The following is a 23,554-nucleotide window of genomic DNA, read 5'->3' on the forward strand; positions in this document are numbered from 1 at the left end:
TAAGTATAGATTCTATAGTAGATAAGACTACATTACTATTATAATAATATTGTGACTTTGAAAGAGAATGTCTTTATTCTTAAGAGATGTACATAGTTAAGAGGTGAAATTTAATGACAACTGCTACTTACCATCAAGTGAGCCAAGAAGAAAGGTGCATATATACAGAGAAAAAGTAAGGTAAAATGTTAATAACCAAAGATGAATCTATGTGAAAGGTAATTAACTGTATATATATTATATATTATACATTATACACATACACACACATACATATATACACAAATATATATTTTTAAAATATTCTCACTTGGCTTGATGATTTTTAAAATAAAAAGATGGGGAAAGGAAGGAAACAGCAACCCAGAATTTAAGGAGATATTACCTAAATTCCCATATAAAATTATTTTGAACCAAATAATAGTATATATCCATTTATATTTGATAGCACGAAAGAAGTAGAAAAAACAATTTATAAAGCAGATGTAAATACATATGAGAAAAGGAGAAAATTTGAAAATTGGTGACCTATATATTCATCACAAGAAGCTGGAAAATACAACAAAATAAACAAAAATAAGACAAAAGTCCAGTAATTTTAAAAAATGGAGTTCACAAATACCACAGAAGAGCCACAACGGCAAATATTTTATTTCAAACTAATGTTACTGATGCAATTCTCTCAACACTGATGAAGAAAAAAGTAAATGCTACAATATCCAACCTAGGAGTGCTACCAGGTACCTCAGCTATAGCTCTCCACACTGCACAAACACAGTAAGATGGCATTAGGATAAAAACATGTTACTAACTTGCTTGAAATGCATAAAACTCTAAAAAGTGGCTACTGCAAAATCAACACACAGAAAACTTGGACAATTCTATAAGCATTACGTAATTTGCTTATAAGTTTTTAAAAAGCACAATGGAAACTGAAGTTTCAGATGTTTTTTTCTGGAGCGTTTCTTCAGACATTCTAAGAGGCGGTAAAAGGGTACATTCCCTCAACACATGTATGAAGCTAATGAAACACTTACATCCAACATTATTTTTTATTTCATTTTATTTTTTTGAGATGGAGTCTCCCTTTGTTGCCTAGGCTGGGGTGCAGTGGCACGATCTCGGCTCACCGCAACCTCTGCCTCCTGGGTTCAAGCAATTCTCCTGCCTCAGTCTCCTGAGCAGCTGAGGCTACAGGCCCGTGCCACCATGCCTCACTAATTTTTGTACTTTTAGTAGAGACAGGGTTTCACCATGTTGGCCAGGCTGGTCATAAACTCCTGACTGCAAGTGATCCGCCTGCCTCGGCCTCCCAAAGTGCTGGGATTACAGGCATGAGCCACTGCGCCCAGCCATCCAACGTTAGGAAGGATAATGAAAAAAAAAATTGCAATCCAATCCCACTCATGAAACCTAAAGAAAACATTAAAAGTTCAGATATAATTGATAAGACATAAAATATCAACACATGATGACCAAATTGGAGTCCAGCATGCAAGGTTAGTCAAGTAACAGAATTCAACATAGTACAGAATAATGAAGGAAAAAAATCGTATGAATTATGTTAATACATGCAGAAAGAATGATTCCTAAGAAAAATTTTAGCAATTGTATAAAAAAGCAAACCTCCTCCATGTGAAAGAGTATTTATATAAATTTTTAAAAAACATACCTTAGCCAGACGCGGAGGCTCACGCCTGTAATCCCAGCACTTTGGGACTCTGAGGCAGGAGAATTACAGCAGTGAGCCAAGACCACACTATTGTACTCCAACCCCAGATGACAGAGGAAGACCCAGTCTCAAAAAAAAAAAAAAAAAGTCAACTGCCTTTTTCTTGTGGAAAATGACAAGCTGAACTAAAATTCATATGTGAATATAGAAGACTCAGAATAGCCAAAACAATCTTGAAAGACAAGAATTCAAGTATCAGTACTCATACTTTGTGACTTCAAAATTTTTTATAATGCTACAGTAAATCAAGCAGTATATAGTACTGTATATAGACAGTATATATACTGTCTATATACTGTACATAGACAGTATATACACTGTATATAGTACTGTATATAGACAGTATATATACTGTCTATATACTGTACATAGACAGTATATATACTGTCTATATACTGTACATAGACAGTATATATACTGTCTATATACTGTACATAGACAGTATATACACTGTATATAGTACTGTATATAGTACTGTATATAGACAGTATATATACTGTATATAGTACATAGTACAGTATATATACTGTATATAGTATATGTACAGTATACATACTGTATATAGTATATAGTACAGTATATATACTGTATATAGTATATGTACAGTATATATACTGCATATAGTATATGTACAGTATATATACTGTATATAGTATATAGTACAGTATATATACTGTATATAGCATATAGTACAGTATATATACTGTATATAGCATATAGTACAGTATATATACTGTATATAGCATATAGTACAGTATATATACTGTATATAGTATATAGTACAGTATATAGACAGAAAGACTGTGTGTATATATATATACACACATACACTTACATATATCTCAAATTTATGATTAATTCATTATCAAAAAGGGTGCCAACAAAATTCAAAGGAGTCTCTTTAGCAATAGTGCTAGCACAACTGGATATTCACATGCAAAAGAATGAAGCTGAGCATCTATCCTTTATATCACATATGAAAATTAACTCAACGTGGATCAAAGACCTAAATGTAAGAGCTAAAACTACCAACTTAGAGGATAACATAGAAGTAAATCGTCATGACCTTGGATTACAAAAGTTTCCTAGATAATAAAATCAAAAGCACAGCAACAGAAGAAATAATAGGATGGAATAGAATATTATTCAGCCATAAAAAAAAGAATGAGTATTGACACCTCCTATTATATGGATGAAACTCAAAAACATTATGCTAAGTGAAAGAAAGTCATTCGCAAAAGGCCACATGTTGCTTGATTCCTTTTTTATATGCAGAACAAGCAAATCTATAGATATCAGAGGAGATTAATGGTTGCCAGAGGCTGAGAGTGAGAGGATAGGGAATGACTGGCAATGTGTATGAGGTTTCTTTTCTCTTTTTTTCAGAGATGGGGATTTTGCTCTGTTTCCTAGGCTGGAGTACAGTGGCGTGATCATGGCTCACTGCAGCCTCAACCTTCAGGGCTCAAGCCATCCTCCCATCTCAGCCTCCTGAGTAGCTGGCACAACAGGCACATGCCAGCATGCCTGGCTTATTTTTGTACTTTTTGTAGAGACAGGGTCCCACTATGTTGCCCAAGCTGGCTGGTCTCAAGCCCCTGGGCTCAAGCAATTCTCCTGTCTCAGCATTCCAAAATGCTGGGATTACAAGTATGAGCCATGGCATATGAACGGCATAATTTTTGTAACTTTTGTCTAAGTCTAAAATTATTTCAGGCTGGGTGTGGTAACTCATGTCTGTAATCCTAACACTTTGGGACACTGAAGTGGGAGGACTGCTTGAGCCCAGGAGTTCAAGATCAGCTTGTGCCAAAAAGCAAGACCTTGTCTCTACAAAAATTTTTTTAAAAAATCAGCTGGGGTTGGGGCAGGGAGTGTGGCACACACCTGTAGTATATATTTTAGTTATATATTAGTGTACATCTATTCATGCAAAATTGTTATATTTCACAGTAAAATTTTATTATTATTTTAATTTTTGTGGGTACAATGTAGGTGTATATATTTATGGGGTATACGAGATATTTTGATACAGGCATACGATGTGTAATAATCACTTCAGGGTAAATGGAACATCCATCACCTCAAGTATTTATCCTTTGTGCTACAAAAAATCCAATTATATTCTTTTAGTTATTTTAAAATATATAATTAAATTATTATTGACTATAGTCACTTTGTTGTGCTATCAAATACTAGATCTTATTTATCACAGTACATTTTTTTTTTTAAAGAGAAAACAGTAGCTATAAAAGACAGGCAGAAAAAGTATATTTGTAAATGGAAATATATGGTATTCAAAATAAAAACAAAAAGAACTGGAGATTATTAACATTTTAAGATATTGCTCCAGAAAAGTTTCTGGACATTATCAGCACATGAATTATATATTAAAAAGCCACTATGTATACCAAGGAAAACTAACTAGAATGGTCCATTTAAAGCACATACTACTAGAGTTCTATGACTTCAAAAAACAAAAAAATTTTTAAAGTTGCCAGGCAAAAAGATCAAGTCACTTTGAAGGGAGGAAATATCCAGTGGGCATTAGAGTTACACTTAGTGTTATTTAAACTCAGAAAGTAAAGGAGCAATAGGTATGAAGTTCTCAAGAAAAGTAAGATGAATTAAGAATTTGATATCCAAAGTATCTTTCAACTACAAAAATAGCCAATAGTTTAAATATACAAGAACTCTCACAATATATTTCTCATGATCTCATCTTGGCAGGCTCTTTGGTCATTATCAACAGCCGGGAAATGGAGAACTGGGAACATACAGCGACCACAATGTCAGATACATAAAAGGGAGTAAAAGATAAAAGTCATGTTCCTAGAAAAGTTGGGAGAATGTCTAAAGAAGTAATTCATGTAAAAATGCTGATTTGGGGACAAAAATCCATGAATGTTGTACGGTCAATTTGTATAATATTCCATGGAAAAGAGTGTCATTTAAAGCCAGTATATCAAATAATTGAAAAGAATGGCCGGGCACAGTGGCTCACTCCTGTAATCCTAGCACTTTGGGAGGCCGAGGTGGGTGATCACAAGGTCAGGAATTCAAGACCAGCCTGGCCAAGATGGTAAAACTCTGTCTCTACTAAAAATACAAAAATTAGCTGGGTGCGGTGGCAGGTGCCTATAATCCCAGCTACTAGGGAGGCTGAGGCAAGAGAATCGCTTGAACCCGGGGGGCAGAGGTTGCAGTGAGCCTAGATCATGCCACTGCACTCCAGCCTGGGTGATAAAGTGAGACTCCATCTCAAAAAAAAAAAAAGAAAAGAAAAGAAAAGAAAAGAACATAGAACACAAAGTGAATTATTTTTTAAATGATGAAACCAGAAAGCATAATACAAAAAGAACCAAAAATTGTCATACAATAAATGTAAAAATGTGAAAGTCTCTATTAAATGGCTTTTGCTTGCATTCCAGAAAAAAAATCCATTTCTAGATTTCATTAAAAAAAAAAAGACTCTAAAATAGAATGATGAGAAACGGTACAGAAGGCAAAGGTTAAAAAAAGGTATCTTAAACTCGATATAAAAAAATTTGGAATTAAGGGCACAAATTAGAAAACAGACCAAATGGCACTCCATAATATTAAACAATGAAATAACAATGAATTTAAAAGTTAGGAACAGCCACACGACAACACCTACTATCAAATCAATTTTCAAAGAAAAAGAACTAAAAGATTTCTAAAAATAAAAAGTAACTAATTAGAGGTAAAGAATGACAGTCTCAAATCAATAGAATAAATCTATTTTTTTTTTTTTTTTTTGAGATGGAGTCTCTCTCTGTCTCCCAGGCTGGAGTGTAGTGGCTCCATCTCAGCTCACTGCAAGCTCCGCCTCCCAGGTTCACGCCATTCCTCTGCCTCAGCCTCCCGAGTAGCTGGGACTACAGGCCCCTGCCACCATGCCTGGATAATTTTTGTATTTTCAGTAGAGACAGGGTTTCACTGTGTTAGCCAGGATGGTCTCGATCTCCTGACCTCCTGATCTGCCCACCTCGGCCTCCCAAAGTGCTGGGATTACAGGCGTGAGCCACCACGCCCGGCCCAATGGAATAAATCTAAATAAGCACTGATGAAATCTAATTACAATGCTTATCTCTGATAATAAACTTTATTTCAAGTGGACAAAGAATACTTAAAACATTGACCTCAGAGCATTCATGGAAATCTAATCCCATAGAGCGCCAACAATTTGTTGAGCTGACATTTCAACAAGTTCTTGAAGAATTAGGAACACAGACTTTAATCTCTAACAAGAACATAGTACCACTGGAAATTTATAGCAGTATCAGAGAACAATTTCTATTACATGAAGTAAAATAACTCTATTTTAATTGACCTGAAGCAAGGGGCCAAAATAAACTAAAATTATAAGTGTGTAAATATTATATAACGAGATAGAACAGCAAAATCTGTGCTCAAAGCAAAATCTATGGCCTTAAATGCTGAAGAGATCAAAAAAGAATGAAAATAAGTGAGTAATTATGACTCACAAATTTCAAAATCAGAAAGAAAATAAATTGATGCAACAGAAGAGGCATTGGTAAAATCAGAGCAAAAATGATTTACTGTATTTAGAAAAATATAAAATAACTGCAAAATGGTTCTTTGCAAAAAAAAAAAAGTTAAATGAGGCAATGCAGTAAGAATAAAAGGCAAATTTCCTAATACATGAAATAAAGAATAACATGAGGAAATTAATCACTTTTATAAATCTTGTAAGAAAAGCCCACTACTTGGGCTCAACCCTGTGCTCCTTCACTTAGGTTAACACGCTAACCTATATTATGCCACCACTGACCCTTCAGGAAAGCCTGCAGGGAAAACAGATGTCTGGCTGTCTCCTAATGACTGATACTGTGAAAAGGCTGTTGGCTTCTATCTGCGAAGTGGGCACGGAGTTGTTATATCTCAGTAAACTGATCCTTATTTTACCTAGGACCGATGTTGGCCTATCAACTTCCTTTCTCAGAATAAGAGATCTTTAGATCACTTAATTCAAGTAGAGAAAGTGGGCCTGATGCCACTTAAAGAACTTTAACTGTTGAAGGGAAATTCTGCCATCTCCTTCTTCCCCCAAACCTCTTCATGTTATGCTTTATGAGGCCTGAAAAATGTTAAGAATTGTACATACAGTTTCAGAAATAGTAGATTAAGATCATGGGATTAAAGCACAGAACTCCTCAACGGAGGTGCGTAAAATTGCAGGCATGGTCACTCAAAAGAGAGCTGCTTTAGATGCAATGCTGGTCTAAGGGGGCAGGCTTATGTGCTGTCTTATGGGAAGAATGTTATATCACTAGAGGCCTCTGTGGAATCTTTAATATTACTAATATTAACGACTCAAAAAACAGAGTCGCAATAACATTAGGAAACTTGCAGAATGCCCCCACTTATCTAGCTATAATGGCTCTTTGCATTCGGTAAGGAATCTGTTCTTTTGTTTTAATTTGGCCTCTGTTGGCTCCTGATTTAGGAGACTATAAACTGTGATCGCAATTCTTCCCTAAATACGTTTGTTCAAAAGTGTGATCTCCAGAATAATAAAATGCTACTATATCATTTTATATATATATAAAATATATAATCTCATTTATAAAATAATAAAATGCTACTATATAGTCATATATATAGCAATGCTACTATATATGTCCCATCGAATGGGCCAACAAATTATCTTCCAACAAAAGGAATACAAAAATATGAAATGTATGGCGATTAGAATAACCATGAGGGAAAACTTTTTAAAACACAATGATACATCAAACAGCACTGTACATCTGAACTAGTGTTCCCACATAAGTTTATCTTCCATCTCAAGCAGAAGGATGACCAAAAATGGAAAAATGGGGGTTACTGAGAAGTGAAACCAACACAATCACCTCTTAAGGCCATTGCTTACTCATCAAGGCTCCAAGTATCTCACCTCTCACTGCCTACCACACTAAAATTATTATTGTTATTATTATTATTATTATTATTATTATTTTTGAGACGGAGTCTCGCTCTGTCACCCAGGCTAGAGTACAGTGGCGTGATCTTGGCTCACTGCGACCTCCACCTCCCGGGTTCAAGTGATTCTCCTGCCTCAGCCTCCCGAGTAGCTGGGACTACAGGTGCCCGCCACCACGCCCGGCTAATTTTTTGTATTTTTTTGTAGAGACGGGGTTTCACCGTGTTAGCCATGATGGTCTCGATCTCCTGACCTCGTGACCTGCCTGTCTCGGCCTCCCAAAGTGCTGGGATTACAGGCGTGAGCCACTGTGCTCAGCCCACACTAAAATTATGATGTCATAAACTCAGCCCCATCCCAATTAGTTCGCTCTGTTTTGCAAAACCTGCCTTAAAAATTACTTTTACACTGTTGGTGAGACTGTAAACTAGTTCAACCATTGTGGAAGACAGTGTGGCGATTCCTCAGGGATCTAGAACTAGAAATACCATTTGACCCAGCCATCCCATTACTGGGTATATACCCAAAGGAATATAAATCATGCTGCTATAAAGACACATGCACATGTATGTTTATTGCAGCACTACTCACAATAGCAAAGACTTGGAACCAACCCAAATGTCCAACAAGGATAGACTGGATTAAGAAAATGTGGCACATATACACCATGGAATACTATGCAGCCATAAAAAATGATGAGTTCATGTCCTTTGTAGGGACATGGATGAAGCTGGAAACCATCGTTCTCAGCAAACTATCGCAAGGACAAAAAAACCAAACACTGCATGTTCTCACTCATAGGTGGGAATTGAACAATGAGAACACTTGGACACAGGAAGGGGAACATCACACACCACACACCGGGGCCTGTTGTGGGGTGGGGGGAGTGGGGAGGGATAGCATTAGGAGGTATATCTAATGTAAATGACGAGTTAATGGGTGCAGCACACCAACATGGCACATGTATACATTTGTAAGAAACCTGCATGTTGTGCACATGCACCCTAGAACTTAAAGTATAATAAAAAATATATATATATATAAAATTACCCAGTCACTACTTTTCTGTGGAGCACGTTTTTAAAAAAAGAAAAAGGCTGGATGTGGTGGCTCACGCCTGTAATCCCAGCACTTAGGGAGGCAGGGGTGGGTGGATCACCTGAGGTCAGGTGTTCCAGACCAGCCTGGCCAACATGGTGAAACCCCGTCTCTATTAAAAATACAAAAATTAGCCAGGCGTGGTGGCACAAACCTGTAATCCCAGTGACTTGGAGGCTGTGGCAGGAGAATTGCTTGAACCTGGGAGGCGGAGGTTGCAGTGAGCTGAGATCGGGCCACTGCGCTCCAGCCTGTGCAACAGAGCAAGACTCCGTCTAAAAAAAAAAAAAGGAAAAAAAAATTACCCAGTCTGGTTCTAAAACCTGATAAGTAAGTTTCCTGGTTTCTTATTTTAAGATACTACTGTTACTCTTTCAAGAGGTTGCTCTCCCTTTTTTGCAATAAATCTAATAAGCTTAGCTTTGCTAGTTGAACAGAAATATCTGGTAATTCTTGGAAGTCAACAGTATATAGACACCCTAGGAAATAACTTATGAAAAATATTGTTAAATATAGAAAAATAAATATTTTGAAACATCATAAACATATAACAAGTAAGTCCAACTCAAAATAATACATTACCAGAATAATGAAGACATATCAGGAAGGCTGCTATTTTCAGACAAAAATCAGTTGCTTTCTAATATATCAATAATAACTAATTATAGGCTGATATATCAATATATCTAATAATCAATAATAACTAATTATAGGCTCACACCTGTATTTTCAGCACTTTGGGAAGCCAAGGCAGGAGGACTGCTTGAGCCCAGGAGTTAGAGACCAGCTAAGCAACCCAGTGAGACCCCCATCTCTAATAGACAAACAAACAAACAAAATAACGAATCACACAATATAGAAGTATATAATTACATATTATAGAATTATATGTTATACAAGTTCTTAATCTCTGACAAGAACATAGCACCATTAGAGATTTATAGCAATATCAGACAACAATTTCTTTTACATCAAATAAAAGAACTCTATTTTAATTGACCTGGTTTAACTGTAACTCAAAAGTTTATAAACATTTAATAAAATATAAACACAGATTTAGTTTTAAGGGTTTTTTAAAACTATCATTTCTCAAATTTCTTTTTAAAAATTATAGTTTAGGCCGGGCGCAGTGGCTCACGCCTGTAATCCCAGCACTTTGGGAGGCCGAGGTGGGCGGATCACGAGGTCAGGAGATTGAGACCATCCTAGCTAACACAGTGAAACCCCATTTCTACTAAAAATACAAAACAATTAGCCGGGTGTGGTGGTGGGCACCTGTAGTCCCAGCTACTCGGGAGGCTGAGGCAGGAGAATGGCGTGAACCCGGGAGGTGGAGCTTGCAGTGAGCCAAGATCGCGCCACTGCACTCCAGCCTGGGCAACACAACGAGACTCCATCTCAAAAAATAAATAAATAAATAAATAAATAAATAAAAATAAAAATAAAAATTATAGTTTAAGTTAGAGTGTAAAACTTACGTTGTTGGTTTCTTTATCCTAATTTAATAATGGCATATCAACCTTCACTGGTCTTTGTTCATTCTCACTGCAACTGGATAAATGACTATATATTACTGCCAGTGTGGCAATTCCTTTAGTATATGTAAAATTTGGACAAGATGAAATGGAGAAAATTATTTTTCTCAGCTTCAGTGATAAGAAATGCAAACTATAAAGACTGACATTGTTCACACACATGATTTGGAGTTTTAAGATTTGTATAAATCATGTTCTGGTGCTGCAGCTTCAAAAGAACAGGAAAATACTCCAGAGTGATTGGCCACATTGCCACACATACGTACATACCTGCCAGTTCAATGAGTTAAGAGGGCCTAGCACTAAGAGGGTCCAGGAGCAATTAGCATACCTAAGCCTAGATCTGGATTTCTAAATGGCGTTCCCAATAAAAGGAACTGGTGCTCCTTACAGAAGTGGCTGATTCCAGGGCTATGGCAAAGAAAATATAAGATAATCCTAGATTAACAACTTGTAGTGCCAGACAATAAGAAATGCTCACCAAAGGTGCGCAGGTTGAAAAGGCACAGATGCCAACTTGAAAGAGTTCCCAATGGCCAAAGCAGAAGAAAAATAACTAAGGATAGTATTGGATTATAACTCATGGAATAAAATAAACATCTATGAATCCATATTGATATAAATAATTGAATAAATAGAGGAAAAAGGGAGTATTCCTTCTTACAGAAGAATTCCAGCTAATGGGCCGGGTGCAGTGGCTCAAGCCTGTAATCCCAGCACTTTGGGAGGCCGCAGCGGGTGGGTCACATGGTCAGGAGTTCGAGACCAGCCTGACCAACATGGTGAAACCCCATCTCTACTAAAAATACAAAAATTATCCAGGCGTGGTGGTGCATGCCTGTAATTCCAGCTACTCAGGAGGGTGAGGCAGGAGAATCACTTGACCCTGGGAGGCGGAGGTTGTAGTGAGCTGAGATCGCGCCATTGCACTCCAGCCTGGGCAACAGAGTGAGATTCTGTCTCAAGAAAAAAAAAAAAAAGTTTCCAGCTAATAAATGTAGGAGGTTAATGCAAAATCATCAGTAGGCAAATGTTGCATTAAAGATGGGTACAAGCAGGCCAGGCGCAGCGGCTCACGCCTGTAATCCCAGCAGTTTGGGAGGCTGAGGCAGGTAGATGACCTGAGGTCAGGGGCTCAAGACCAGCCTGGCCAACATGGTGAAAACCTATCTCTACTAAAACTACAAAAATTAGCTGGGGGTCGTGGCACAAGCCTGTAATCACAGCTACAGAGCCTGTAATCCCAGCCTAAGCCTGGGAGGCGGAGGTGGCACTGAGCCAAGATAGCACCACTGCACCTGCACTCTAGCCTGGGTGACAAAGTGAGGCTCTGTCTCAAAAAGAAAAAAAAAAGAACTGGTATAAGCAAAATCTACTGTTGGAAGCTAAAATCTGTGGCGGGGATGGGGGGGATGTAAAAGTTGGAGGAGAAATAGGATATCTGTATTGTTTTCCTGGGACTCACAAAATAATACCACAAAATGAAGTCCGCAAAAGCATCCTCAGAAGCAAAAGTTTTTTCTCGGACCTTCTCTTGCCCTCCTGTCTCTCAGTCCCATTCTCCCCCAAGGCTAACCATAAAGACTAGAATCCCTCTTCCCCAAGGCAAGTCATGGAAACCAGAACCCCTTGTCCCCAGAGCTACTCATAAAACCTAAAAATATTACTCTAACTTTCCCCTGCCTTTTTGGGTAAAAACTGGCCATAAAAAATTCCCTGGTCTACTTTGTTTGACTGTTGGTCATAAGACCCCCATTCCAGAGAGAGTCTCCCATTCCAGAAGGAAGAAATACGTGTTCTGAGAGGCCAAGAAGAACCTAGACAGACAGGCCTTGCTGGGTTTCCCTACTCAGGCTATTAGCATTAGATCACACCCTTTTTGCCCAATCCTGTTTCTACATAGCTGTCCATACTTTGTTAAACCTAAGCATAAAAATAGGTAATTTCCCCTATACCTTTGGATCTTCTTTCTAAAGGCTCCTGTGTCATGAAAAAGTGTGATTAGATCAATTTGTATGCCTTTTCTCCTCAATCTGCCTTTTGTCAGTGATTTTCAGTGAAACTTCAGAGGGTGAAAAAGAAGTTTTTCCTTGGCCCGGACAGATACAATTATGGAAAGCATCTCAAACAAGTTATATCATATTAGCATTGCCTAAGGCACAAGTTCTTATTTCACCAAATTATCATATTAGCATTACCGGTGGAACAAACTATTATTGTCTCCTCATGTGATACAATGAGAAGAATAGAACATCACCTGGGGGCAATTTTTCAAAATATGTTTGGCTTGAATTTAATCATAAAGAAGTGATAATACATTGCAGATTGTAGGACATTCTAAAAAGAAATCAAGTGGACTGGACTTTGCAAAGATGTCAATTTCATGAAGGAAGATGCTCTGAATTAAAGGATATTAAATAGATTTGGTGAGTAAGTATGACAGATGTTCCTTCAGTTGATCCTAGATTTTAAAATTTATAAAAGGACATTATTGGGATACTTGGGAGAAATTTGGATGTGGACTGTATATTTGATAACATTCTTAGAGTATTGTGAAATCACTTGGGTAATGTGGGCAAAGGGTTAACAATATATTTTTTAATGTTCTGTTATTAAACATTAAACAGAATGGGAATCCCATTCTGCATGAGGATGTACTCTTAGGCTAACTCTCTAAGGTTGCTTCCCTAAAAACAGAATGTGTCAACTATGTTAATAAGTTTCATTATTTATGGTAACAATGACCCTGATTGGCAAGTTGCACCTCAGAGTGTGGAATAGGGGCTAGATGAAGAGAACACCATATTTAGGGTTTCTTTGACTACATTTCTTTTTAAAAGGGCTTGTCCTTGAAAGACCCTGGAAACGATGACTAAAGAATCCTCACACCAGATATTGTACCAACCTATGGAGCCAGTCTTTTTTTTTTTGAGATGGAGTCTCATTGTGTTACCAAGGCTAGAGTGCAGTGGCGCGATCTTGGCTCACTGTAACCTCCAACTCCCTGGTTCAAGTGATTCTCCTGCCTCAGCCTCCTGAGTAGCTGGGATTACAGGTGTGCACCACCACACCCGGCTAATTTTTTATATTTTTGGTAGAGACGGGGTTTCACCATGTTGGCCAGGCTGGTCTCGAACTCCTGACCTCAAGCGATCCACCTGCCTTGGCCTCCCAAAGTGGTGGGATTACAGGCATGAGCCACCGCGCCTGGCCAAACCAGTCTTCTTAAGTCAGGGGAGGCCCACACTCGTGCTGTGTGGATTTCATTTCCTAGCACTTGAGCTCTAGCACCTGTGGAAAAGAGAGCTCCTGGAAGGCTGAGTCTCATGTGAATGAATCACTGCAGCCATGCCACAGGGTGCTGAGCACCAAATACCCAACAACAACTATATTTATACATATATTAAAAATATACATTTAGGTAAAGAGTAAATATCAGGGCCGGGTACCGGGGCTCAAGACTGTAATCCCAGCACTTTGGGAGGCCCCGGTGGGCAGATCACTTGAGGTCAGGAGTTCGAGACCACCCTTTGCATTTTGTAAAAATACAAAAATTAGCCAGGCATGGTGGCACACACTTGTAATCCCAGCTACTTGGGAGGCTGAGGCAGGAAGATCACTTGAAACCAGAAGGCAGAGGTTGCAGTGAGCCAAGACCCGCCACTGTACTCCAGCCTGGGCGACAGAGTGAGACGGTCTCAAAAAAAAAAAAACAAAGTAAATATCAGTCATAAGGGAGAAAGCATATGATCCAATGACTATATATTTCATATGATTACAGTAAAACTAAAATTTGGGAGGAGACTGGGCATACTAAAAAACAACCGTTTTCAATAATCATTTAGGTAGTAAAGCTGTTATTAATGTTCTAAGAATGTTTTATGTGTCATAAAGAATAAAGGAAATGACTGGGCATGGTGGCTCATGCCTGTAATCCCAACACTTTTTTTTTCTTTTTTTTTAACAAAGATATTTATAATGTGTAAAGTGTTGTCGGGGAACTTAGGGACTCTGCAACTAGAGAATATCAGAGTAGCAAAGAAACTTTAGTTCATTTTTGTGTTGAAATGACCACCCTGTTCATGTTAAAAATAGGAAGCACAAGCCTAGAAAGAATTAACTGATTTTCCCCCAGCTAATACCTAATTAAGATTGGAGCCAGGATTAAAGTTTTTATCTTTTGGCTCTCAAATAGTAACACATTGTGTTACTGTGAAGTTTTTTATTATTATTATACTTTAAGTTTTAGGGTACATGTGCACAATGTGCAGGTTAGTTACATATGTATACATATGCCATGCTGGTGTGCTGCACCCATTAACTCGTCATTTAGCATTAGGTATATCTCCTAAAGCTATCACTCCCCCCTCCCCCCACCCCACAACAGTCCCCTGAGTGTGATGTTCCCCTTCCTGTGTCCATGTGTTCTCATTGTTCAATTCCCACCTATGAGTGAGAATATGCGGTGTTTGGTTTTTTGTTCTTGCAATAGTTTACTGAGAATGATGATTTCCAATTTCATCCATGTCCCTACAAAGGACATGAACTCATCATTTTTTATGGCTGCATAGTATTCCATGGTGTATATGTGCCACATTTTCTTAATCCAGTCTATCATTGTTGGACATTTGGGTTGGTTCCAAGTCTTTGCTATTGTGAATAATGCTGCAATAAACATACGTGTGCATGTGTCTTTATAGCAGCATGATTTATAGTCCTTTGGGTATATACCCAGTAATGGGATGGCTGGGTCAAACGGTATTTCTAGTTCTAGATCCCTGAGGAATCGCCACACTGACTTCCACAAGGGTTGAACTAGTTTACAGTCCCACCAACAGTGTAAAAGTGTTCCTATTTCTCCACATCCTCTCCAGCACCTGTTGTTTCCTGACTTTTTAATGATTGCCATTCTAACTGGTGTGAGATGGTATCTCATTGTGGTTTTGATTTGCATTTCTCTGATGGCCAGTGATGGTGAGCATTTTTTCATGTGTTTTTTGGCTGCATAAATGTCTTCTTTTGAGAAGTGTCTGTTCATGTCCTTCGCCCACTTTTTGATGAGGTTGTTTTTTTCTTGTAAATTTGTTTGAGTTCATTGTAGATTCTGGATATTAGCCCTTTGTCAGATGAGTAGGTTGCAAAAATTTTCTCCCATTTTGTAGGTTGCCTGTTCACTCTGATGGTAGTTTCTTTTGCTGTGCAGAAGCTTTTTAGTTTAATTAGATCCCATTTGTCAATCCCAACACTTTGGGAGGCCGAGGTGGGCAGGTCACCTGAGGTCAGGAGTTCAAGACAAGCCTGACCAACATGGAGAAACCCCATCTCTACTAAAAACACAAAATTAGCCAGGCATGGTACCGCATGCCTGTAATCTCAGCTACTCTGGAGGCTGAGGCAGGAGACTCACTTGAACCCAGGAGGCAGAGGTTGCGATAAGCTGAGATCGCACCATTTCACTCCAGCCAGCGTGACAAGAGCGAAACTCTGTCTCAAAAAAAAAAAGAATAAAGGAAATGAATACTTGCGTGGTATTTTAATTTTATCATCACTGGAGTATTGGAGAATTGGTACTGAGGAAAAGAGATACAGATCAAAGACAGAAAATTTCAATTAAACACCATTTAGTTCTAAGTTTGGCCAGGAAGTTGCCATATAAACTCATTAGGTAATTAATTTTTATGTAAATATGTAAACACATACATATATGTATACTTACAATTTTTGGGGGTTTTTTTTTGTTTTTTTCTTAAGATGGAGTATCGCTCTGTCAACAGGCTGGAGTGCAGTGGCCCGATCTCGGCTCACTGCAACCTCCACCTCCCAGATTCAAGCAATTCTCCTGCCTCAGCGTCCCGAGTAGCTGGGACTACAGACCAGTGCCACCACGCTCAGCTAATTTTTGTACTTTTAGTAGAGACGGGGTTTCACCATGTTGGCCAGAATGGTCTCGATCTCTTGACCTCATGATCTGCCCGCCTCGGCCTCCCAAAGTGCTGGGATTACAGGCGTGAGTCACTTTTTTTTTTTTTTTGAGACGGAGTCTCGCTCTTTCGCCCAGGCTGGACTGCAGTGGCGCTATCTCGGCCACTCTGCCTCCCAGGTTCACGCCATTCTCCTGCCTCAGCCTCCCGAGTAGCTGGGACTACAGGTGCCCGCCACTGCGCCCGACTAATTTTTTGTATTTTTTGTAGAGATGGGGTTTCACTGTGTTAGCCAGGATGGGCTCGATCTCCTGACCTCGTGATCCGCCCGCCTCGGACTCCGAAAGTGCTCAGATTACAGGCGTCAGCCACCGCGCCCGGCCTTTTTTTTTTTTTTGAGATGGAGTTTCACTCTTGTCGCCTAGGCTGGAGCACAGTGGCATGATCTCTTTTCACTGCAACCTCCGCCTCCTGGATTCAAGTGATTCTCCTGCATCAGCCTCCCCAGTAGCTGGAATTACAGGCAGCCGCCAGAATGCCCGGCTAATTTTTGTATTTTTAGTAGAGATGGCATTTCACAATGTTGGCCAGGCTGGTCTTGAACTCCTGACCTCAGGTCGGCCTCCCAAAGTGCTGGGATTACAGGCGTGAGCCACCACGCCCGGTCACTTACAGATTTTTCTATCTTTAGCTGGTAAAAAGCCTATAACAATCTTCAACCCAGAAAAAATGGGCACTTCTAGAGGCTAGACTGTGGCCTTAAAATACCATTTCCCACTAAAAGAACCCAACAGTTCACAAACTTATGGCTGACTAAAAGCTTTGGTACAGGAAACGTACAAGATAAGCCTGTAACACTTTGTCATATCAGATGGGAGAAAACTGGCAATAAAATAACTGTCTAAGGCTGGGCATAGTGGATAATGCCTGTAATACCAGCACTTTGGGAGGCCGAGGCAGGTGGATCACCTGAGGTCAGGAGTTCAAGACCAGCCTGACCAACATGGAGAAACCCCATCTCTACTAAAAGTACAAAATTAGCTGGGCATGGTGGCACATGCCTGTAATCCCAGCTACTCGGGAGGCTGAAGCAGGAGAATCACTTGAACCTGGGAGATGGAGGTTGCAGTGAGCTGAGATTGTGCCACTGCACTCCAGCCTGGGCAACAAGAGCAAAACTCCGTCTCAAAAACAAAAACTGTCTAGTTACCTATGAAGGATTCTAGGGGCCAGGCACAGTGGCTCATGCCTGTAATCCTAACACTTTGGGAAGCCAAGTTGGGTGGATCATCTGAGGTCAGGAGTTCAAGACCAGCCTGGCCGACATGGCAAAATCCCCGTCTCTACTAAAAATATAAAAATTAGCCGGGCATGGTGGTGCATGCCTGTAATTCCAGCTACTTGGGAGGCTGAGGCAGGAGAATGGCTTGAACCCAGGAGGTGGAGGTTGCAATGAGCCAAGATCGCACCATTGCATTTCAGCCTGGGCGACAAGAGCAAAACTCCATCTCAAAAAAAAAAAAAAGAAAGAAAAGAGAAAGACCAAATATTGATCAGCCTTTATTTTCCAAATGGTATCAATAGTTACCAAATAGTAGGTGATGTAAAAAATTGTTTATATTTGTACATAATGAAAAATAAATGTTAGAATTAGAATATGACCATTTTGGAATGTCTGATGAATTAATACATCCAGGCACTGAGCATAAATGCCTGCTAAAAATCACAGAAAGAGAGACAACCAGAAAGTTTATGCTGAGAACCTAAACGATTCACTCCCACACTCAGCCTTGAAACAGAGAAGTGGACCTACCAATCCCCCGACAGGTAGCTTACTGTCTACATAAACATATTCCACTGTTTTCCTCAGCACAATTTTACTGTTCTGGAAGTTTCTTGCACAGGCAAATGGCTTCATTGTTCATTACTGGAAGTTCCTGAAAGATCTATCAACTCTTAAATGGCAAACATCAACAGTTTGTACTCTAGAAAATTTTCAGTTCCCAACCTCAAAATTCTAACCTAGCTGTTTCCACTAATTCTCCACTGTGGTGTCTTCATCTTTACCTAATCCTAATCAAGTCCCCGCATGAAGACCAGCCTTAAACCAAACTTTTAATTCTCAGTAAAAGCCATCCTTGCCCTTTTGCCTCTGAGACACTATATAAAGCTCTTTAGAGGTGGTGTTTTCCTTTAACACAGTAAACCATAAGCCCAGCACTCTCTGGTATGAGGGGAGCAGGAAAAGTGCCAACATAGGATGCATACAATACTGGCCAGGAAGTTGTCTTGCAAAAAAATAAATAAAATAAATTGAATCAAAATCGATTTAAGTGTAACAGTGAGATAAATCTAGCATAGCTGACTCCACCTTGCTTCCAACCTCACAAGCTAATGGCATTTGCTCATTCCTGCACGCTGGCCAAGTTAACTATTTAGTGAGGATTTAGTTAATAGTATAACTTTAAAGCAAGGATAATAATCCCTTTCCAAAACTATTAATAATTCCCAAGGAGATAGGGACGGTGTACATACGAGTAATCACGTTATGTTAAAGATTTATAGGAGCATTGTGATCTGACCAAGGACAACGTTGTGCAACCTTCTCAGACCCCTACTGACGCCCAGATATCTGTAGTCGCCAGTCACCTCCTGACCTCAACCTCCTCCCAGTTCCCCCTTCCCCAACATAAAAAACGGCATGGAATTCATGTCTTTTAAGATGGTTCTTTAGGACATTAGTCTGCCATCTTCTCCATTTGCTGGCTCTCTGAAATAAAGTTCCTTGCCCTAACACCTTGTCTCTTGACTTACTGGCAGTTGTGCAGTGAGCAGTATGAGCTCTGGACTCAGATACATAAGGCTCTTGACTCCTCTACTTATTTAGAGGATATAGAGAGGTCAGAGAACATAAGGAAATCTCAGGGATGGCAACAGCAAAATCTAGAATGGAAGATGTTTCTTCAGCAAATAAGGGGTTAAGAACACAAAGAAAGATGAAGACAAAACTTAGAGACTTGTGAAAACTTAAAAAGACTTGAAATTGGAGAAAGAATAAAAGGAAGGAACTTATTACCATTAAAATCAGAATAATGGTTACACTTAGCAGGAGGAAGAAGATTGTGACTGGTTGCAGACATGTGGAGGACTTCAGAATTAACTAGAAACTCTCTCCTTGTTTAGAAATACTGCTTTGAGGGTATAAAAGAATCTTGTATGTCATTATTATAACCTTTCTGTAACTCTAAAATTATATTAAAATAAAAAAAATTTTAAGTTTTAACTCCTGACATGGCTGTGGTGACATGATTGTTTAACTTATAAGACTCAGTAAGCTACACATTTGTTATATGTTGTTCTCTGAATCTGTGTGATGTTTTTAAAAATGCCTTGAAAACAATTACATCATTGGTTCTAATCCTTCTTATTCCCAACAATTCAAATTAAATAATACCTCATGTGATCTGACTCCTCCTAACAGTGTGACCTCATTTCTTGTCACTCTCCTCTTAGGATCTCTATTCTGGTCTACTTTGGTGCTCCTCAAACTCACATAGCTCTCTCTGTTCCCCTCCCTTGACTCTCCTTACTCCTTCCCTCCAATGCCTCAGCCATCCCCTTAGCCTTCTAAGCTCTTTATTCAGCTTGGAATATTCTTCCTCAGATAAACACATGGCTTGTGACCTTATACCATGTCTCTTTCCAAATACTACTGCCCCAAAGAAGCTGTCCCTGGCCATCTCATCCAAAATGGCCTAATCTCTGCTTACTTTCTACCATTGCTTATTCCACTGCCTAATAGTAGTTGTTTGCCTGTTTATTTTATTTATTTATTTTTTTGAGACGAAGTCTCGCTCAGTCACCCAGGCTGGAGTGCAGTGACATGATCTCGGCTCATGGCAAGCTCTGCCTCCCAGGTTCACGCCATCCTCCTGCCTCAGCCTCCCGAGTAGCTGGGACTAAAGGCGCCTGCCACTATGCCCGGTTAATTTTTTTTGTATTTTTAGTAGAGACGGGGTTTCACCGTGTTAGCCAGGATGGTCTCGATCTCCTGATCTCGTGATCCACCCATCTCGGCCTCCCAAAGTGCTGGGATTACAGGCGTGAGCCACTACGCCTGGCCTATTTTATTTTACTTTTGAGACAGAGTCTCACTCTGTCGCCTAGGCTGGAGTACAATGGCGTGAACTCGGCTCACTGCAACCTCTGCCGCCCGGGTTCAAGCGATTCTCCTGCCTCAGTCTCCCAAATAGCTGGGATTACAGGCACCTGCCACCATGCCTGGCTAATTTTTGTATTTTTAGTAGAGACGGGGTTTCACCATTCAAGACTGGCCAGGCTGGTCTTGAACTCCTGCCCTCCTGATCCACCCGCCTCGGCCTCTCAAAGTGTTGGGATTACAGGCGTGAGCCACTGCGCCCAGCCTACCTATTTATTTTTATGTGTTCTTTAGTACAATGTAAATTTCCATGAGGATAAGGACCTTACATGTCTTCCTCATGATCACTACATTGATATGTGTTGTTTGTGTGTGCAAAAGGGGAGCTGAAAAAACAGTTGAGTCCAAAATACAGGTAAAATATTGCACTAAAGAAAAAAGAGGCTGGATGTAGTGGCTCACACCTGTAATCCCAGCATTTTGGGAGGCCAAAGCGGGCAGATCACGACGTCAGGAGTTCAAGACCAGCCTGGCCAACATGGTGAAACCATGTCTCTACTAAAAATACAAAAATTAGCCGGGCGTGGTGGCACACACCTGTAATCCCAGCTACTCGGGAGGCTGAAGCAGGAGAATCACTTGAAACTGGAGGTGGAGGTTGCAATGAGCGGAGATTCAAGCCACTGCACTCCAGCCCGGGCGACAGAGCAAGACTCTGTCTCGGAAAAAAAAAAGAAAAGAAAAAAGAAAGACCCCATAACTGAAAACGGGTTTGAAATATAAAAGAAATAAGGTGACTGGTAAATGGGGTAAAGTTGAAGCTTCTTCCATAGCTTACGCTGCAATCTTTATTCCCAACCAGGTTGTAGACCTTTGCTCCACAAGTCTGGGTGCCTTGGAGGAAGGTTTCACAAACAACACAAAAGTGCCTCCTTTCTCTTACCCCATGGGCTGTGGCTGGCCCTGATGGGGTGCCCTGCCTTCCTTACCTGTGAACTGTGTTTCTTCTCTCAAAATCATCCAGGGCTCTTTTCCTCGCTCCAGTAAATCAACCACAACTGGTTTAGAAATGGAATGTCCTCCTTATAAGAAAAGAAATGCCACATGGTATAAAAATAAAAACAAAAGTAACAGAAACTTTTGAGCTTTGGTTAAATTTACAATGAACTAAGGACTTCAAATAAAAGAGGGGTGAGATGATTGAAGAAATGAAGCAGGTACAGTAAAACCTTATTTTAATGTAAACTCACACACACGTGGTCTCTTAGGAGAAAGTTTAACCTGTGACCTTATAAAATGTCTCTTTCCAAATATTACCACCCCAAAGTAGCTGTGAAGTTCTCTGGAGCCAGAAGGCTGGGACACAAATTATTCCTCTTAAATCTACCAACCTTGTGACTTTGGCCATGTGACTTCAACTCATTATTCCAATTTGGCAAATAAGCTGGGCATAATACTACTACTATTGGCTAGGTACGGTGGCTCACGCCTGTAATCCCAGCATTTTGGAAGGTTGAGGTGGGAGGATCACTTGAGACCAGGAGTTTGAGACCAACCTGGGCAACACAGCGAGACCTCATCTCTACTTAAAAAAAAAAAAAAAAAAAAAATTAGGCAGGCATGGTGGTACATCTATAGTCTCAGCTACTAAGGAGGCTGAAGCAGGAGGATCACTTGAGCCCAGGAGGTCAAGGCTACAGTGAGCTATGACTGCACTCCAGCCTAGGCAACAGAGCAAGATCCAGTCTCAAAAAAATAAATAAATAAATAAGATAATAACAATAATATTATCACACAGTTCTTTGAGGATTAAGTTATTATATATATATATTCCCCCTCCCTTCCGAAGAGCGGCTGGGGACATAATGAGCACAATTGTACCAATTACAATTATTTTATTATTTCTGTATGACAGAAAAAAAAGCATTCTGACTGATATATAAAATCTTCATTCAAACTCAGTGCAAAGCTCATGAATTATAACTTTCAACAATAAATCATACAAATTGGCTACAAGAAATGAACTGTAGACTCTTCAGTTTTCAATAAATATTGTTCATCTAATCCAGCACTATATAAGTCACAGGGGTTCTTCTTATACTCAGAGTAAATCATGAATCTGCATCTTTTGTCCCTGCAGGTGGATCAGATGATGGCACAGCATATCTATAGGAATTCTGGAAATATGCACAATGGGAAACCAGGATTCCTGGACAATGGTTATTCATGGACTAATAATATATAATTTAATAATAATAATACATAATTTTAACCCAGCTCCTTGGATATTAAGGAAAGGAGGCAATCATAAGGGGCAGGAGAATATGTGACTATCTCTAAAGGATGAAGAAAATGATGGTGCTTGGTGGCACAGCCATTGTCAAACAGGCGGAGCTGAAATATTCCTCTAAGAACAGGAAGGAGAAATTCAACTATGTCTTGAAATACGGCCTTGAAATTCACTGTGTTGAAAGGTAACATATCACAGATCACATTTTAAATTACCTGAGGCAAATAAACTTACCCAGTGAGACCAGGTTTCTATAGTTCTCCAACATCACATCCCTGTATAAGTCCCTCTGATTAGGGTCCAGGTATTCCCACTCCTGCTGAGAGAAGTCTATGGCCACATCCCTGAACGTCACTAATTCCTGAAACTGCAAACCCATGCATTACAAAATTTTAAAAACATTTTAAAGATGGAAAGACAGGAGATTAGAAGAGCACAGTAGAGAAAAGGAGTGATATAGTATATGTGGCTAATGACTGGTAGCAGACTAAAGCAACATGTCTACATATTCCTAAAGGATCCTATTGCCACAGACAAATGTTTCTGCATGTTGGAGGTTACCACAATAATTCAGACCTGCTGAGGAATGGATAAAATAAAATTCAATAAAGTATTAAAGACACAACTACATAGTCTGCTAGTCATGTGATGCGTAAATTCCCAATAAACATGAGTTTCTAAAGTATTTTTCCTTTAAGTTAGAAAAATGAGATGTCCTTGCCAAATTTAATAATCTCCAATATTTTATCGTTTTGTGCTATTTATTTTTTTTTTTTGAGACGGGGTCTCACTGCTCCCCAGGCTGGAGTGCAGTGACTCAAACATGGCTCATTGTATCCTTGACCTTCCAG

General features: G+C 39.4%; 1 protein-coding gene across 4 annotated transcripts in view; it reads right to left on the reverse strand.

The window, feature by feature from the left end:
* Positions 1 to 23,554, reverse strand: part of ZNF573 (zinc finger protein 573) — a 48,220-nt gene that overhangs the window by 17,290 nt on the left and 7,376 nt on the right. For all 4 annotated transcript variants that reach the window (XM_054540303.2, XM_003779168.5, XM_054540300.2 and 1 more), the window contains 2 exons: positions 22,938 to 23,070; positions 21,403 to 21,495 (listed from right to left, as the gene is read on the reverse strand). In XM_054540303.2, coding sequence (XP_054396278.2) covers positions 21,403 to 21,495; positions 22,938 to 23,070 — 226 coding nt within the window. The remainder of the gene's footprint in view (positions 1 to 21,402; positions 21,496 to 22,937; positions 23,071 to 23,554) is intronic.

Source organism: Pongo abelii, chromosome 20 (assembly GCF_028885655.2).
Source record: "Pongo abelii isolate AG06213 chromosome 20, NHGRI_mPonAbe1-v2.0_pri, whole genome shotgun sequence".
Classification (NCBI taxonomy): Eukaryota; Metazoa; Chordata; class Mammalia; order Primates; family Hominidae; genus Pongo; species Pongo abelii.